This window comes from Anser brachyrhynchus (genome assembly GCF_964034855.1).
Source record: "Anser brachyrhynchus genome assembly, chromosome: 1".
Classification (NCBI taxonomy): domain Eukaryota; kingdom Metazoa; phylum Chordata; class Aves; order Anseriformes; family Anatidae; genus Anser; species Anser brachyrhynchus.
In genome coordinates this window covers 213,054,213-213,073,511 of record NC_137694.1, presented here as the reverse complement: position 1 = coordinate 213,073,511, position 19,299 = coordinate 213,054,213, and the positions used below count along the sequence as shown (strand labels likewise).

The following is a 19,299-nucleotide window of genomic DNA, read 5'->3' as shown; positions in this document are numbered from 1 at the left end:
CCCTAACCCTAACCCTAACCCTAACCCTAACCCTAACCCTAACCCTAACCCTAACCCTAACCCTAACCCTAACCCTAACCCAAACCCTAACCCAAACCCTAACCCTAACCCTAACCCTAACCCTAACCCTAACCCTAACCCTAACCCTAACCCTAACCCTAACCCTAACCCTAATGGGAGGCCCGAGCGGATCTAACCCTAACCCTAACCCTAACCCTAACCCTAACCCTAACCCTAACCCTAACCCTAACCCTAACCCTAACCCTAACCCTAACCCTAACCCTAACCCTAACCCTAACCCTAACCCTAACCCTAACCCTAACCCTAACCCTAACCCTAACCCTAACCCTAACCCTAACGGCCCTAACCCTAACCCTAACCCTAACCCTAACCCTAACCCTGACCCTGACCCTGACCCTGACCCTAACCCTGACCCTGACCCTGACCCTAACCCTAACCCTAACCCTAACCCTAACCCTAACCCTAACCCTAACCCTAACCCTAACCCTAACCCTAACCCTAACCCTAACGGCCCTAACCCTAACCCTAACCCTGACCCTGACCCTGACCCTGACCCTGACCCTGACCCTGACCCTGACCCTAACCCTAACCCTAACCCTAACCCTAACCCTAACCCTAACCCTAACCCTAACCCTAACCCTAACCCTAACCCTAACCCTAACCCTAACCCTAACCCTAACCCTAACCCTAACCCTAACCCTAACCCTAATGGCGGATCTAACCCTAACCCTAACGGATCTAACCCTAACCCTAACCCTAACCCTAACCCTAACCCTAACCCTAACCCTAACCCTAACCCTAACCCTAAACCCTAAACCCTAACCCTAACCCTAACCCTAACCCTAACCCTAACCCTAACCCTAACCCTAACCCTAACCCTAACCCTAACCCTAACCCTAACCCTAACCCTAACCCTAACCCTAACCCTAACCCTAACCCCTAACCCCTAACCCCTAACCCCTAACCCCTAACCCTAACCCTAACCCTAACCCTAACCCTAACCCTAACCCTAACCCTAACCCTAACCCTCTAAAACCCTAACCCTAACCCTAACCCTAACCCTAACCCTAACCCTAACCCTAACCCTAACCCCTAACCCCAACCCCTAACCCTAACCCCTAACCCCAACCCCTAACCCTAACCCTAATAGCGGATCTAACCCTAACCCTAACCCTAACCCTAACCCTAGCCCTAGCCCTAGCCCTAGCCCTAGCCCTCGCCCTAGCGCTAGCCCTAACCCTAATCCAATATGGCCTCTCGGTAGTCCAGTGCCCCAGAACTACATCTTCCGGCATGCTCTGGGAAAACAATATGGCCTCCCGGAAGTCCAGTGCCGGAAAACTACATCTCCCGGCAATCCTCGGACTCCCAACATGGCCTCCCGGAAGTCCAGTGCCCCAGAGTACTACATCTCCCAGCATGCTCCTAGAAACCAATATGGCCTCCCGGAAGCCCAGTGCCGGAAGACTACATCTCCCGGAATGCTCTAGGAAAACAACATGGCCTCCCGGAAGCCCGGTGTCCGAGAACTACATCTCCCGGCATGCTCTGGGAAAACAATAAGGCGTCCCGGAAGTCCAGTGGCGGAAGACTACATCTCCCGGCATGCTCTAGAAAAACAACATGTACTCCCGGAAGCCCAGTGCCCCGATTACTACATATCCCGGCATGCTCTGGGAAACCAATATGGCCTCCCGGAAGCCCAGTGCCGGAAGACTACATCTCCCGGCATGCTCTAGGAAAACAACATGGCCTCCCGGAAGCCCAGTGTCCGAGAACTACGTCTCCCGGCATGCTCTGGGAAACCAATATGGACTCCCGGAAGTCCAGTGCCGGAAGACTACATCTCCCGGCATGCTCTGGGAAAACAACATGTCCTCCCGGAAGCCCAGTGCCCCCGAGTACTACATATCCCGGCATGCTCTGGGAAACCAATATGGCCTCCCGGAAGCCCAGTGCTGGAAGACTACATCTCCCGGCATGCTGTAGGAAAACAACATGGCCTCCCGGAAGCCCGGTGCCCCCGAGTACTACATATCTCGGAATGCTCTGGGAAACCAATATGGCCTCCCGGAAGCCCAGTGGCGGAAGACTACATCTCCTGGCATGCTCTAGGAAAACAACATGGCCTCCCGGAAGCACAGTGTCCGAGAACTACGTCTCCGGCATGCTCTGGGAAACCAATATGGACTCCCGGAAGTCCAGTGCCTTGTGACTACATCTCCCGGCATGCTCTGGGAAAACAACATGTCCTCCGGGAAGCCCAGTGCCCCCCCGAGTACTACATATCCCGGCATGCTCTGGGAAACCAATATGGCCTCCCGGAAGCCCAGTGCCGGAAGACTACATCTCCCGGCATTCCCCGGACTCCCAACATGGCTGCCAGGTAAGCGGCTTCCTGAGAACTACACCTCCCGACATGCTCTGGGAAGGCAACATGGCCTCCCGGAAACCCAGTGCCCAAGAACTACATTTCCCAGCACTCCCCTGAAAATTGAGCCTCGCTGTTTGCCGTAGGACGCCATTTTTTTTTGCTCTGTTACATTCCCCGTTCCATTTTGTGTTTATGGAGGTTTTCCCGCCGTTTTGGGGTTTTCCCCTCAATTTCGGGTTTTCACCTCTCCATTTCAGGGTTCTTCGCACAATTCTGGGGTTCCTTTCCCTAATTTGGTGCTTCGCCCCCCAAGTTTTGGGGTTCCCCCTCTATTTTGGGGATTCCCTGCCTGCCACCCTAATATTAAGGCTCTTTCCCCCAATGTTGGGGTTCTCACCACAGTTTTGAGGTTCCTTCCCTTAAGTTGGGGCTTCACTCCCTGAGATCTGGGGCTTTAACCCCAATTTTGAGGGTCCCCCCGAATTTTGGGGATTCCTCCCCAGTTCTGGGGGGGTCCACATTCAATTCTGGAATTTCGCAATTCCATTTTAAGTGTTCTTCCCCCCAATTCGGGGTTCACCCACCCAATCTTGGGGGTTCCTCCCCTAATTTGGGGGGACCCGACCACTTTTGGGGGTCCCCCCCAATTTTAGAGTCCCCCACCCTCCTTTTTTTGGGTTTCCCCCTAATATTAATAGTTCTTCTAGCCCAATAGCCCAATTTTGGGGGACCCCACAACACTGAGGTTCCTTCCCCTAACTTGGGGCTTCAACCCTTCAATTTTGGGGGTCTCCTACCCTCTTAGTTTGGCCTTCCGTCCTAATATTAGGCCTAACCCCTAACCCTACAGCACCCACGGATCTAACCCTAACCCCCACCCCAAAAAACTCTAGAAACCCTAACCCTAAAAACCCTTTCAGCCCTAACCCAATAAAATTTACCACACTAAAGCCCTGAAGACCTACGCCTAAAACCCCTAACCCTAAAAATTAAGACTCTCAAGGCCCTAACCCTGGAGCCCCTAACCTTAAAAACAAACAAAAATTGAGACCTTAAAACCCTAACCCTAAATACCTTACCATAAATAAAACCCTATGACCCTAATCCCTAAAAACCCTATCACCACTAAAACCCCAAAAAACTTTAAAACCTTAACACACTAACCCCCAAACCCTAACCCTTTAACTCCAACCCTAACAACCTTAAAATCCTAACCCTAAACCCTAGAAACCCTAACCCTGAAACCCAACCCTAGTGCCTTAGCCCTGAAACCCTAAAACCCTAACACCTTGTTAAAAACACTCTGTAACCAATAACATAGGCTCAGGCAAGGATCTCAGTGAGGTAGCATTTTTATTCACGCGTGCAATGGCAGGCGTCCCACAAGTCACCTACTGGTTCCATAACATAGTTTATATAATTTTTTTTTTTCCTCTCGGTGACCAGGACCCTCCCCAGTTTCCCAATTGACCGGGTAATCCAGGTTCACAATCTATCTGGTTCTTCACAGAAAATACACAGCTGCTGGCCTGTTACAAGTCAATTTTCTTTTTTTCTTGACTGTTTTCCTCTTCGAGGTGGTAATGTTTCTTACACCGTGATTTCCACCCAATTGCTCTAAGGATTTGGGTTGTCTGCATTTTACAAGGTTGTCTGGTAAGCTTTCTTATCACTGCAAGCATATCTCAATACCACCTTCCTTCCCTCTAAACGATGTAACTCTGTGCAAAAACATTTTTATTCCCACAACCTTGATCCCCTTACCCTAAAATCCTTATTCCCTTTAACCCTAACAACTCTAACCACAACCCTAACCCTTCATATCAACCCCCCAACGCTAATGACACTGACTAATGATCCAAACCCCAAACTGCCCCTAACCCCAGGCAACTGACAAAGAAACTGACGCATAGCTGAAAACTACAAAAAAGGCAAAACCCTGGATACATACCCCAAATCACAAACACGCGACCAAAATGCTACAGAAAAGCCCCAGACGCAGGCCCCAAGCACTACAGCTAGGCCCCAGAAGCTCAAGACACATCCCAAAGCCAAAATGCAAGCCCCAAACGCTACAGAAAAGCCCCCAAACACCAGACGCAGGCTGCAGAAGTCTACAAGCGGGCCCCAACCCACACCCAGACGCAGGCCCCAACCACACCCAGATGCAGACCCCAACTGTCCAAAAGCAGCTCCCAACTCCCCCCCCCCCATGAACTGGACCCCACCCCACCCAGATGCAGGCCCCAGGCCCCAGGCCCCAGACCCCACGCCCCAGACTCAGGCCCCGAAGGTGTATAACCAGCTCCCAATTGCCCCCCTCAAAGGGAGGCTCCAAAGCCCACCAGAGGACCCTAGGGTGTACAAGCAGCTCCCAACCCCCCCGGCACAGGCCCCAACCCCCCCAGACACAGGCCCCAAAGGTGTACAAGCAACTCCCCGCCCTCCCCAGAGGCACGCCCCAAAGGTGTACAAACAGCCCCAACCCCCCAAGACCCAGACCCCTACAGCGTAGAAGCAGCTCCCACCCCCCCCCAAGGCAGGCCCTAACAGTGTACAAACAGCTCCCACCCCGCCCAGACGCAGGCCCCAAAGGTGTACAAGCAGCTCACAACCACCCCCCCAGAGGCAGGCCCCAACCCCCTCCAGATGCAAGCCCGAAAGGTGTACAACCAGCTCCAAACGCCTCCCCCCAGACACAGGCCCCAAGCCCCCCCAGACACAGGCCTCAAAGGTGTACAAGCAACTCCCCACCCTCCCTCCCCAGAGGCAGGCCCCAAAGGTGTACAACCAGCACCCGACCCCCCCCCAGATGCAAGCCCCAAAGGTGCACAAGCAGCTCCAAACCTCCCCCCCCCAACCCAGGCTTCCAGAGTACGAGCAGCTCCCACGCCCCCCCAACGCAGGCTCCTATACTGTACAACCAGCTCTGAACCCCCCCACTCCCCAGAGACACAGGCACCAAGCCCCCGCAGAGGAAGGCCCCAAGGGTGTGCAAGCAGCTCCCAACACCCAACCCCCAGAGGCAGGCCCCAAAGCCCCATAGAGGGAAGCCCCTAGTGTGTACAAGCAGCTCCCAACCCCCTCCAGATGCAAGTCCCAAAGGTGTACAAGCAGCTCCCAAGCACCCCCGAGATGCAAGTCCCAAAGTTGGACAAGCAGCTCCTAAGCACCCCTGAGATGCAGATCCCTACATTGTACAAGCAGCTCCCAACCCCCACAGATACAGATCCCTACATTGTAGGAGCAGCTTCCAACCCCCCCAGATGCAGGCCCTGACCCCACCCCCAGACACAGTCCCCAAAGGTGTACAAGCAGCTCCACACCCCCCCCCAAGACACAGGCCACAAAAGCCTAAATATATGCCAAGAAAGTATTAATGCAGGTGCCAAATGCTATAGACAGGCCCAAAAGCACAGGCACAGGCCCCAGATGCTCGAGGCCGAGACGTAACTTGGCTTTCTGAATTACTGGAAAGCGGCTTTCATTCTCAGCGAGGTGTGCGCAGGCTAGACAGGATGGGGCTTCAGGCACCTCTTCACCTGTGGAAACACACTGCCATCAGGCACTGCCATGCCAGACAAGCTTTTTCTGTTAAAACACCCTTCTCAGATGCCCTGCAGCATTCAAGTGACCTGCTTTGCTCCGATTCTAAAGACTAGTGTCACAGCCCACCTTGCCTGTGGCACCTGACCAACAGAAGAGAAAGCAACCATACCGTTTGGAAACCGTCACTGCACGTGCCGCTCCTTGATGCTCTGTAACCTCTTCTCAAATCCTCAGCCACTTCTGTGTAGAGCCTGCCATGGCACCTGCAAAGCAAGATGGATACCCTTCGCAGTCACCTTGCGCAACTTGGCCATTCTGCTCCAACCCCACTCACGACCAGCCTGCCCTTCTCGTGCTGCTCTTCAGAGTGCAGCTTGGCCCCTCTGAGTCTGTGCGAGGCACCTGCGAAAGAAAAAGAAAAGCATAGGCCGCAGCAGCATCCAAAGCCGCAGCACAGCTAGGACAGGTACTCTCACCTGCTCCCTTACTCTGCCCCCTCACCTGCCCTCGAGGCAGATGCTTCCATCTGCTCTCTTAAGCCAGCTACAACACCTCTGGAATATAAACAGGACTTTAACTGTATTTTGTGTAGTTAAGTAACTGCAGTGACAACCGCACCCCTAAAATAACTGCTAACGTCTGTTCATCGCTCACCTTGCCAAAACCAGCTCTGGTCGTGACGTCCCAGGTTGTACGCTGTGTTTCAGCTTTAACAAATGAAAACAGTCAGAAGGTAATCATTCAGATGCCAGCATTAGCACCCATCCCTCAACAATACAAGGGACCCCATGGCTAATTTTATCATTTCAAAACAGCAGCCCCCTTGCCTCAGCACCTGGAAAGTAGATCAAGCCAGTCACTGGGTTGCCTACCGAGTCCTTCACAGTTCCAAAAGGAGCTCTTTCCTGTGACCAGTTCCTCCTAAGGTTTACACCTCTACTGGGGAGGGGAAAGAAATACAAATAAAAAAAATCAAAACCACACATGTGCGAGCTTTCAAGATTCAGTGACAGACCTCTCCTCTAGCACCACTCAAGCACTATGCAAACAGCTGCTCGCAAGCAGCTCAACTCTCCCCCTCCACATTTGCCAAACACCACAGAGATGACTCTGTGCCAGCTGCCCTTCAGTACGTGCCCAGAGGCAGACCGGATGTCTTTGCCAAAACAGTCCGGACAATGTATTAGTACACCGATGGACCGCCACGGTAGCTACCATCACTAACTGCCAGGCAGGACAGCTCCAGGCCAAACACACACACACAGGCACGCTACAAACATTACGAACAAAACACAGAACACAGGGCGCAAAAAAAAAGAATGACTCCCAGAGGGAAGCCCTACAGCAACAGCAAGTCAGAACAGGTGCTCTGCAGCAGCAGACCCAAGGAGAGACTCAAATGTCACGACCTGCGACTGGAAGCAACTGCCAGAACTGGGATGATGGAGGCATAAAAAGCCTGCCTTCAAGGCAAGAGACCAGAATGATGGGGAGTGTAAACCCCAGAAGAAATCTCTTAGGAAATGAATTCCCAAGCAAGTGCTCCTGATGCGACCAAGATGACTTTTGCAAGAGTGAGGATGGAAACAGACGCGATCAGAAACCGAATATGATGCACAAGACCTGAAACACATCTGCACTTTAAGCTGCAACTGCAAGACAAGAAGTGCTCGGATCAGACCCATGATGACGAAACAAACATTTAGGACCTTTGGCACGGCTACCAAGTTGCCTGTCTAGACAGTCCAGTGCAAAAAGCAAGGAGGGTATCAAGACCCAAGGAGTGCATGACACAGAACATACGCTGCAGAAGCAGCGCTACAAGACAGATGGGAACTGTCCTGCCTGGCACAGACACTCACGCTACAAAATACCCCCTACTCCTTCTATTAGCCTGGAAACCCAGCCTCAAGCAGCCTGAAGGTGACCCAGCCTGAACCACCCTCACAGTGGCACCAAGTATATTCAGCCGGCTGGCTCCATGCTGCTCTGGCTCCCAGCTCCCATCAGCCACACCACATATGCAAATACCAGGTGCCCCTCAACTTAGCTCTCAGATTGCTGGATGGTAAATTCCTTCCACCTCAAGAAATGCACAGGCACTGAGAGACATCTTAGTCCATTGCTGGGCTTATCATCGTCTGCAAAAACAGCGTACCGGCATTCACTAGCACACCGGCTATGATGCCCACCTCCTCCGCAATGCTGACTACCACTGAAGCAACATACGGTTGTGCTCACCTGTTCTTCTCTGAGTCCAAGCTCCAACAGTACCGCCAGTATCACCCACACCACCTGGGAAAACAAAGGGATAAAATGATCGTTGTGTTCTCAAGTAACCACCCACCACACTGCTCCTCTATCCCACCCAGCCTCACCTCAGACCCTCAGCGGATTCTGAGGAAGGCCTGCCACAGCACCTGCTAAAACAGGGGAAGCACTTCAAAGGCTTGCCTTAATGGGACCTTGCTTAGGAACACTGACTGGGCTGACGACCCTCTTGTTTTTCCTCAGCACTCCACGATGTGGGGATTCACCCTCTCCAAGGCTGCAGGAAGCACCCACAAATGAAAAAAAAGAAAAGGCAGATCCTCAGGCACCTCACAGGCACAGCCTACCTGCTGCAATACCTCTCTTTCACTAGCTCTTTTTCTTCAGCTGCTCACATGCTCCAACTCGGCTGGGCCGGCACCACGCGGCAGCGGGGTGGGCCGCAGCAGGCCTGCGCCACGCAGGGAGCCACCTCCCCCAACCCCCAAACCAGAAACATTAGTCCAAAACCACAGAACCGGGACCCCAAACCACATGGAGCCAGGCTCCCAAACCGTACATGAACATGAACACACACAAGCCCAAGACTGAGGGCCATGATGGCTACCATCAAGAAATGTAGACAACGTCAAGCTCTTGAGACAGATCAGCCTTTTGAAGTCCCAATGAAAGACAAGAAACACTTCATTACTAGTCCCATGCCAACAAGACAATACATTTAAGACCCATGATGTGGTGCTCAGCAAGCACAGCAGAAGCCAAGAACTATGGGAACAAGACCTGATAAATGGATACTATAGTACACAGAAACAAACATACACCATGGAACACATGCTGGAACTGCCCTGCCTGGCACACGCTAGGCTGCAAAGGATAAACCCACGGTCTCTTTACCCAGTTGTTACTGGATCCTGTTCCTCTGCTGCACTGATTCAAAAGCTGTCCCCACGCACATATCTCACACACACACACCAAGGTACAACCGCACCCAAGACACAGACAGGGCATTTCAGGTCAAACTTAGCTTTCGGGACTGCTGGAAAGCAGGCTTTATCCTCAAGGCACGCGCAGGCTAGATGAGATGGGGCTCCAGGCACCTCTTCACCTGTGGAAACACACTGCCATCAGACACCGCCATGCCAGACAAACTTTTCCTGTTAAAACACCCTTCTCAGATGCCCTGTGGCATTCCAGTGACCTGCTTTGCTCTGATTCTAAAGACTGATGTCACAGCCCACCTTGCCTGTGGCACCTGACCAACAGAAGAGAAAGCAACCGCAGCGCTTGGAAACCATCCCTGCACGTACTGCTCCTTGTCACTCTCCGGCCTCATCTCAAATCCTCAGCCACTTCTGTGGAGAGCCTGCCATGGCACCTGCAAAGCAAGACAGAGACCTTTCATAGTCACCTCGTGCTACTTGGCCATTCCGCTCCAACCCAGCTCATGACCAGCCCCCCTACTTAAGCAGCTCTTCAGAATGCAGTTTGCTCCTTTGAGCCTGTGCGAGACACCTGTGAAAGAGGAAGAAAAGCATAGGCCAAGGCAGCATCCAAAGCCACAGCACAGCTAGGACAGTTACTCTCATCTGCTGCCTTACCTCTACCCGCTTACCTACCCCGAGGCAGATGCTTCCATCTACCCTCCTAAGCCAGCTACAACACCTCTAAAACAGAAAAGAGGGGACACTTAGAGTGACAGTGAAAACCGGAAACCAACTTTACCTGCTACATCTGTTCATCGCTCACCTCGCCAGAGGCAGCTCTGGGTGCGACGTCCCAGGTTGTACGCTGTGTTTCAGCTTTAACAAACGAAAACATAGAAGGTAATCATTCAGCTGCCAGCATTAGCACCCATCCCTCAACAACACAAGGGACCCCATTTCCAATGTTATCGTTTCAAAACAGCAGACAACTTGCCTCGGCACCTCAGAAGTAGACCAAGCCAGACACCGAGCTGCCGAACGAGAGCTTGACAGCTCCAGAAGGAGCTCTTTCCTGTGACCAGTTCCTCCTAAGGTTTATCTAGGACTGGAGAAAAAAAAACACTCCACATCTGCGAGCTTTCAGGATTCAGTGACAGACCTCTCCTCTAGCACCACTCAAGCACTATGCAAACAGCTGCTCGCAAGCAGCTCAGGTCTCCCCCTCCACATTTGCCAAACACCACAGAGATGACTCTGTGCCAGCTGCCCTTCAGTACGTGCCCAGAGGCAGACCGGATGTCTTTGCCAAAACAGTCCGGACAATGTATTAGTACACCGATGGACCGCCACGGTAGCTACCATCACTAACTGCCAGGCAGGACAGCTCCAGGCCAAACACACACACACAGGCACGCTACAAACATTACGAACAAAACACAGAACACAGGGCGCAAAAAAAAAGAATGACTCCCAGAGGGAAGCCCTACAGCAACAGCAAGTCAGAACAGGTGCTCTGCAGCAGCAGACCCAAGGAGAGACTCAAATGTCACGACCTGCGACTGGAAGCAACTGCCAGAACTGGGATGATGGAGGCATAAAAAGCCTGCCTTCAAGGCAAGAGACCAGAATGATGGGGAGTGTAAACCCCAGAAGAAATCTCTTAGGAAATGAATTCCCAAGCAAGAGCTCCTGATGCGACCCAGATGACTTCTGCAAGAGTGAGGATGGAAACAGATGCCATCTGAAACCAAATATGATGCACAAGACCTGAAACAGATCTGCACTTTAAGCTGCGACTGCCAGTCAAGAAGTGCTCAGATCAGCCCTACAATGATGAAACAAGCATTTAGGACCTTTGCTGTGGCTATCAAGTTGCACATCTAATCCGTCCAGTGGAAGAAGGCAATGAGGATATCAAGACCTGAGGAGCACGTAACTTATGATGATCACATCAAGAAACATTTGATACAAAAAAAATACATGCACAGAAGAAATGATCTCTTTAGGCTCCCACTGCAAGACAAGAAATGCTCAGCTTCCGATTGCGCATCAGCATTATTCCAGTGAGGTCAAGTGTTCAACACCCTCAGGATGGCTTCCCCAGGGGCTGCCAAGCACCAGGAGCAACAGCACAGCACAGACAACACAGAACACAGACACCAAGCTGGAACTGCCCTGCCTGGCATGTTCTCAAGCCGTACCTGACAGAATCCCACCCCCCCACACACTCTGTCTGACCGTGAACAATCCTAAAAGGCCCCATCCACAGCAATGACTTAAAAGCACAGACCCTCGCCCTATGTGTGCATTCAAAACCCAAAAGCAAACATAGCACTTGCCCCACAACTTAGCTTGGGAATGATGGGAGGCAGGTTCCATCCTCATCAAGGAACACGAAGGCTAGCCAGGACATTGCTTCCGGCACGAGGCTCCTCTTCACCTGCAGAAATAGAGTGCCATCAGGCACTGGCACACCAGCTAAACTTATTCCAGTGAAACACCCACCTCAAAAACAAAACAGTAGTCCACTGACCTGCTCTGCTACTGAAGTCAGATTGACAAACTCGAGACAACTGCCCGCCTTCCCCTGCCAACCACCCCCAAACACACTGTTTATTTGCCCCTGGACTTAATTCTCAGTGGTCACAATCCATCCTCAAGGTGGACCACAGAGGCCAACTAGGATGTTCCCAGTATCTTCTTCGTCCCCAGAAAAGAGGAGTCACCCAGAGGTGGGACCAATAGACTACCAAATCAAAAACAATGCCCTTTTTCCAACTTTTCTCCACTCACCTTCCTGATCCAGGCTTAGCGCTTCCATGTACTGTGCTGAGCCAAGGTCACGCAGCTTAGACCAAGGAGAAAGAACAAACAAAAATGACAATCCACAAAAGAGTCTATACCCACTCCTCTTCTTTCCTCCCCTACCCCAACAGCCAAGAAGCCCCAGATCCACATTTCCCAACCCAGTACCAACGCTTCGCTCACCGAACATCCCAAGGAGATGCATCACGCTCCCAGCTCCTCTTGCGCTGCGAGCATCTCCAGCATTTCAGGAACTGGAACCGCTGACGCCTGGCGCGCCTCAGGAATGTGGCAGAAGATGTACTCTGCTGTCGCAAGGTGCTTCCAAAGCCTGCCCAACAGGCAAAGCAGACTAACACAATCCACTGACCAACTCAGGGCCCACATTGCTGTCTACTCACCCTCATGCCTCATTCAAGTGTTCGTGCCCATGCCCTGAGCTACAAGAAACAAAAAGAGAAGGTCATATCCGTGATGGACACGCAAACAGTACAGCTCCTTGCAGACGACTCAAACACAGAGATGAGAGCCAGAAAAAAAAAAAAAACCACTCTCAGGTCCACAAATGCCAAAAGGCCATGAATGCACAGCAGCCCCAACAGGGGTAATCACAGACTTATCCTTTACAGATGAGAAAGGTGACCCTGCTCAGTCTCTCCGTAATACTGCACTTATGCGGTCAAGCCCCTTGTGATGCGTACTGAAGCTCCTTGTGAAGCCTCTGGACAGTTATGCAAATGGCTTGATATACCTAGAGATTAAAAGGTAACTCAAAAAAAAGGAACCGTACCCCACCATTTCCCAAAAACAAGTTAGCCGGCAACACCTCCTAAGCATGCCTCTATTACGTGAATTCCAAGCACTTAAAAACTAGAAGGCTGCAACGTCTAAAGACTCTACAGCCACCCAAACCACAGGCAAAAGCTCCAAAAATATAACAAACTGTCCCTAACCCTGAAAAAGATTACACCTTACATGCCTACTGCTGCTCTTTTCAGATACATGCTTACACAGAGAGCTTCAATTATACTTATCTCCTAAACCCTGCTCCATCACTTTGCCACCAAGGTTATAACTTTGATAATATTTGCCTTAATTCTGCAAAAATCATAAGGGACCCAGAACCACAAAGCAAACACACAAAGTAACACTGCCATCCTATCCGTAAACATGTTATAACAATTACTCACCTGAAGAACAGCTGCATGCAATACAGGCACCTATTACTAGATTGGTTTACTCTAACAGATCCTACTAGTTGTTACCTCACAAAGATGGGCGTACCGGTCTCTACTTGGAAACGCATCGGTCCATAGACTCTTAACCACCTAAAGAAAGCTGCAACTGACTGAAGGAAAAACAAAGCACTTACTCTAAAGTGCAGCCCAGGCAGAATGAGCTCTCTGATGGGATGCCTGTGACTCAATGACCACTAGGCCCTGCCTGGAACCCAAAGCCAATCACCTAGGAAAGGGGAGGGGCAAAGCACAAGAAAGTAGAAAGAGGAGAAGCAGCAGCTGTGGTTTATTTATTTTTGCTTCAGCTTTGAATATTGAAAGCTTTACTCCTCTACAACACCTGTCTCAGGAACCAAACAGCATTCCAGTGACCTGCTTTGCTCTTATTCCAAAGACTATCACAGTCCGCCTTGCCTGTGGCACCTGATAAGCAGAAGAGAAAGCAACCACAGCAGCAAAAGCCACAGCACCCTTAGGACAGTTACTCTCATCCGCTCCTTTACCTCAGCTGCTTACCTACCCCACATGGCAGATGCTTCCACCTGTTCTCTGAAGCCACCTATAGCACCTCTAAAAGAGAAACTGGAATTTTACTCTATTGGATGTAGTTAAAAAAACTGCAGTGACAACCGCACCCCAAAAATAACAGCTACCTCTGTTCATCACTCACCAGAGTCACTCCAGAGGTAGCTCGGGTCGTGACATCCTGTACTGCACACTGCGTTTCAGCCTGAACAAAGGAAAACACAGTCAGACGATAAACATTCAGCTGACAGCATTAGCACCCATCCCTCGACAATATAAGTGACCCCATATTTAATGTTTTCGTTTCAAAACAGCAGTCCACTTGCCTCTGTACCTGGAAGTTAGATCCAAGCTCGAAAGGAATGGCCACCATCACCCATGCCACCTGGGAACACAGAAGGACAAAGTGAGCACTGTGCTTGCAAGCGACCACCTGCCACATTGCTCCTCTATTCCAAACAGCCTCACCTCAGACCCTCAGAGGGAAACACCTGAATGTCTTCCCTTCGCTTCAGATCAGGGATCACCAGGCTGATAGAACTCTCACCTTCCCTCACTGCTCCGTGACACGGGGATTTCCCTGTCCAAGACTTCATGAAGCCCCTGCAGAGACAAGAGAAAAGCACACCCTGAGGCACCTCACAGCCACAGCGTACCTGCTGCAATACCTCTCTCTTCCCAGCTCCTTTACTTCAGCTGCTCACCAGCTTGAACTGAGATTCTTCGCTCACAGCGCCGCGGCAAACTCTGCCCGGGCCACACAACACACACTGCACAAGCTACGTTGTTTAAGACACACGAGCTGGAACGTTCCTGCCCAACAATCAGTGGCATCGCACAGGAAGGATGCCGCACGCACCTAGAAACCAAACCTACCAGTCCTGAACAGCTCCCCTGCCAGACAATTCCCCACCTCCTCCTGCCGACCATGCTCAGCACACACACTATTTGGCTCTCAAAAGAAAAAAAAAAAGTAAGAACATACACAAAAAAAACAACTGAGCTCCACAAATGCCAAAAAGCCATGCACACACAGCAGCCCCAGCAGGGGTATTCACAGACTTACCCTTTACAGATGAAAAAGGTAACTCTGATACAACCCTGCTCAGTCTCTTGGTAATACTGCACCTACGTGGTTAAGCCTCTTGTAGTGCGTAATCAAGCTCTTTTTAGCCCTCTGGAGAGTTACACAAGTGGCTTCATATGTCTAGAGATTCAAATATAACCCAAAACCACAAGTGTATCCCACCATCCCAAAAACAAGTGAGCCAGCAACCTCTGCTAAATATCCCTCTAGTAAGTGATTTCCAAGCACTTAAAATCTAGAAATCCATAGACACCAACCTGTCCAAAGAACCCTGCAACTGACTTAAGGAAAAACAAAGCACTTACCCCGAAGAGCAGCCCAGGCAGAATGAACTCTCTAATGGCATACCTGGGGCTCATATACCATTTGGCCCCGCCCAGCACCCAAACCCAATCACCTGGGAAAGGGGAGGGGCAAAGCACAAGAAAGTAGAAAGAGAGCAGGAGCAGCAGCAGCTATGTTTTTGTTTGGTTGGTTGGTTTTTTTTGGTTTAGCTCCATAGCATGCAGACTGCAGACAAGAGAAGTGGGGTGTTTCTAGAAGCAACAATCCCCGTGCTTTTGCTTCAGCTTTGAATATTGAAAGGACAATATGACGCCAAGCAAGTAACTGAAGTTTTTTTCAACTGCAAGTAGCTCAAACCGTTGTTTTTATACAGGAAGAAAAATCTAGGAGCATAACAGATTACACACCAGAAAAAAAGATCAATTCCATGTAATAACATCACTCGCAGCATAAATCACGTACTTGAGTAGGCTATCTGAAAACCAAAAGGCAATGCTGATGGGTCAAAACACATGACAGGACACTGGATCCTGGCCCTCTGCTGCACTGACTTAAAACCCATCCCTACACTCACCAAGGTGCAACCCCAACCCAAACACAGACACACCATTTCAGGCTACACGGGATGGGGCTTCAGGCACCTCTTCACATACCGAGGAAGACCGCCATCAGGAACTGCCACGCCAGACAACCTTTTTCCTCTACAACACCTTTCTCAGGAACCAAACAGCATTCCAGTGACCTGCTTTGCTCCTATTCTAAAGACTATCACAGCCCACCTGGCCTGTGGCACCTGATAAGCAGAAGATAAAGCAACCACAGCAGCAAAAGCCACAGCACCCCTAGGACAGTTACTCTCAACCGCTCTTTTACTTCACCCACTCACCTAACCCCCGAGGCAGATGTTTCCATCTGCTCTCAAGCCACCTAAAGCACCTCTAAAAGGCAAAACGGATTTTTACTCTACTTTTTGTAATAAATTAACTGCAGTGACAACCACACCCCAAAAATAACTGCTACCTCTGTTCATTGCTCACCTTGCCTGAGGTAGCTCGGCTCGCGACGTCCTGTATTGCGCACTGCGTTTCAGCTTGAACAAAGGAAAACACGGTCAAAAGATAAACATTCAGCTGCCAGCATTACCACCCACCCTTCAACACCACAAGTGACCCTATATTTATTTTTAACATTTCAAAAGAGCAGTCCACTTGCCTCTGTACCTGGAAAGTAGATCCAAGCTCAAACGCGGCCACACGCAAGGCCAGAGGGGGGGGGGACGGGGACGACATTTGGCAGCCGCCCGCAAGGTGGGGGGGGCACTTGGCGGCTTTGCTCTAACAGATCCTACTAGTTACTGCAAAAAGATGGGCTTACCGGTCTCAATTTGAAACGCATCAGTCCATAGGCTCTGACCCACCTAAAGAACCCTGCAACTGACTGAAGGAAAAACAAAGCCCCTACCCCAAAGAGCAGCCCAGGCAGAATGCCTGCCCTAATCATGGGGGAAATGGGAGGGGCCGCGCATGAGAAGAGGTAAAGAGAGCAGGAGGAACAGCAGCCCTGTTTTTGGTCTGGCTTAGGTCAACAGCGTGCAGAGTGCAGCACAGGCAACCAGCCTGTTTCTCCTGAAAGACTTACCTTAGCTTTGGTGAAGGAAACTGACCGGGCTGACAACCCTCTCACCTTTTTGCACCACTTCACAACATGGGGAATTCACCTCTCCAAGGCTGCATGAGGGAACGGCAGAAACAAGACTTAAAGCACACCCTGAGGCACCTCATAACCACAGCCTATCTACTGCAATACCTCTGCAATACTTATACCTCTCTTCCCAGCTGCTTTACCTCTGCTGCACTCCATCTCCAAATCACATTCTTTTAACTGTCACGCAGAGCGGTGTTCCTCCAGGTGCCATAGAGCGGCGCCATGATTTTTTTTTCTTTTGTAATTTCAAAACAGCTTCCCTTCAAAACAGCTTTCCACTTCCCTCTGGAAATGGACAGTACGTCAAGCCAGTCACCGAGTTGCCAACGCAGAGCTTCACAGTTCCAGAAGGTGCTCTTTCGTTCGACCAATTCCTCATAAGTGTTACCTACCACTGGCAAAAGCAATAAACAGACTGCAAACAGGCACTGCCACATTTGACAAACTTCATGTTTTTAATTTTATCATTTCAAAACAGCAGTCCACTTGCCTTTACATCTGAAAAGCAGATCAAACCAGTCACCAAGTTGCCGAACAAGAATTTGACAGTTCCAGAAAGTGCTGTTTCCTTTGACCGGTTCCTCCTAAGGTTTACCTACTGCTGGAAAAAAAAGAAAAAAAGACTCTGTGCCAGCTGCCCTTGGGTACTCACCCAGAGCTTGAGTATTCACCCAGAGACAGACCAGATGTCTTTCCCACAAGAGTCAGGACAATGTATTATTGCACTGTTGGACCACCACATTAGCTACCATCACTAATTGCCAGGCAGGACAGCTCCAGGCCAAACACACACATAAAAAGGCACACTACAAACATCATGAACAAAACACAGGAAAAGATTTACTTATACTATAAGAATTACTATAACAATTACTCACCTGAAGAAGAGCTGAATGCAATAAAGGCACCTACTACTATATAGATTAATCTACTTTAGATGATCCTACTAGATGGTACCTTAAATAGATGTACTTACCTCTTTCAACTTGGAAACGCATCAGCCCATAGACTCTGACCCACCTAAAAAAAAAAAAAAAACTGCAACTGACTGAAGGAAAAACAAGGCACTTACCCCCAGAGAGCAGCTCAGGCAGAATGAGCTCTCTAATAGGACACCTGCAGCTCACAGCATTAGGCCCCACCCGGCACCCTGCCCCAATCACCTGGGAAAGAGGAGGGGCAAAGCACAGGAAGTGATAAAGAGAGCAGGAGGAGCAGCAGCTGCATTTTTTTATTTGGCTTAGCTCAATGGTGTGTGGAGTGTTACTAGAAGCAACAATTCCTGTGCTTTTGCTTCAATTCTGATTATTGAGACAACAATATGAGCAAGTAGGTAACTAAAACTTTTTTTTTGACTGTAATTAGTTGAAACCTTTCTCTACATAGGTAGAAATAATGTAGGAGTGTAACAGATTACAAACCACAAAAAAAGCAATTCAATGTAGTAAAATAACTCACAGGAGAAGTAACATACCTTAGTAGACTATCTAAAAAACAAAAGGCTATGCAGATGGGTCCAAAAAAGTCAACCCAATCAAGATCTGAAAAGGGTACAGACATTCTCAAAAGGAGAAATGAAATAATAGTGGCACAGTACAAGCTGGAAAGGATGCTGCCCAGATTTAAAAGATCTGTCGGACCTCAGGAGGGACCTGAGCAGAGCACGTAGGTCCTTGGAAAGTGGGGGGGGGGGGGGGGGGGGGGTTAGGCAGGGACTAGGAATACTAAGTTGAGGAGAAAATGAGTATTGTGAGCCTGAAGTGTGTACAAGCATCATAAAGAGGGCTCCTGAGAGGACGCGGAAACAAAGGGAAAGCTGCTTTCCTCTGAGCAGTCGTCCTTGATCTTCATGCCACAGACATTTGTTTCACATGCTCAGCGCATGAGTTTAGGGGCCCCCGTACATTGAAGGCTTCTTACCTCTAAGTCCTACATGGCTCCGCCTGCATTACTGATTTTTTTCGCCAGCAGGTGGGGGCAGAGGATGCTACCACCCTCATCGTCAGAACAGCTGACACAGCTTCCCAAACTGTTTTCTCAGTAATGGAAGCAGTGCAAACCACGTGGAAAACCACACGTGAAAACAGCAGAAACATGCACCCCGTGTTATCTCAGGGAGGAAGTAACTGCCCTGAGCAACGTGCCCTTACCCACTACGAAGCTGAGCGGCAATGTGAAAAACTACATTTCCCGGCATGCCATGGAAACCAACATGGCCGACAGGAAGATCGAAACCCAAAGACCACGATTCCCAGCATGCTGTGGGGCAAGATCCTCAGGTCACCTGACTCTGCAGATGCCCCGGAGCCAGCCCCTGGCTTCCTGATCTGCAGCCCGACACCCCCCCCCCCCCTCCCCTGAGGCTTTCCCTGCCCCAGCCGCTCCGCCAGCAGTATCACGTTTCCAGCAGCAGGTGGCAGCATAGGGCGACACACAACACTGCGCATGCACGCCGGCCACCCGCCGGAGGTACTGCTTTTTCACCAGCCGACTCCGTGCATGCGTGGAACCAGGCAC

General features: G+C 50.4%; 1 protein-coding gene across 5 annotated transcripts; it reads right to left on the bottom strand.

The window, feature by feature from the left end:
- Positions 1-5,279: 5,279 nt before the first annotated feature.
- On the bottom strand, positions 5,280-18,836 carry LOC308184105 (uncharacterized protein). 5 transcript variants are annotated; one of them, XM_080570880.1, is made up of 26 exons: positions 18,703-18,836; positions 17,759-17,802; positions 17,269-17,383; positions 16,902-17,065; positions 16,453-16,805; positions 16,116-16,168; positions 14,185-14,309; positions 14,041-14,093; positions 13,852-13,911; positions 13,702-13,751; positions 12,127-12,383; positions 11,932-11,986; positions 11,478-11,578; positions 10,133-10,243; positions 9,962-10,014; positions 9,832-9,879; positions 9,677-9,727; positions 9,454-9,590; positions 8,323-9,320; positions 8,186-8,239; positions 7,991-8,111; positions 6,780-6,880; positions 6,599-6,651; positions 6,421-6,498; positions 6,114-6,346; positions 5,280-5,937 (listed from the first exon to the last, which is right to left on the bottom strand). In XM_080570880.1, the coding sequence occupies exons 5-11, from the start codon at positions 16,576-16,578 to the stop codon at positions 12,347-12,349; spliced, it is 504 nt and encodes a 167-aa protein (XP_080427006.1). In that variant the 5' UTR covers positions 16,579-16,805; positions 16,902-17,065; positions 17,269-17,383; positions 17,759-17,802; positions 18,703-18,836; the 3' UTR covers positions 5,280-5,937; positions 6,114-6,346; positions 6,421-6,498; positions 6,599-6,651; positions 6,780-6,880; positions 7,991-8,111; positions 8,186-8,239; positions 8,323-9,320; positions 9,454-9,590; positions 9,677-9,727; positions 9,832-9,879; positions 9,962-10,014; positions 10,133-10,243; positions 11,478-11,578; positions 11,932-11,986; positions 12,127-12,346. The 5 variants fall into 5 exon arrangements, 1 of the variants encoding a protein (XP_080427006.1); XR_013942580.1 differs by lacking the exons at positions 16,116-16,168; positions 16,453-16,805; positions 16,902-17,065; ... (1 more) ...; positions 17,759-17,802; positions 18,703-18,836 and adding exons at positions 13,316-13,604; positions 15,099-15,113 and having other exon boundaries at positions 5,284-5,937; positions 12,127-12,694; positions 14,033-14,091; positions 14,254-14,309; XR_013942581.1 differs by lacking the exons at positions 13,702-13,751; positions 13,852-13,911; positions 14,041-14,093; ... (5 more) ...; positions 17,759-17,802; positions 18,703-18,836 and adding exons at positions 13,316-13,407; positions 13,522-13,691 and having other exon boundaries at positions 5,285-5,937; positions 12,127-12,694.
- Between the last annotated feature and the right edge of the window lie 463 nt (positions 18,837-19,299).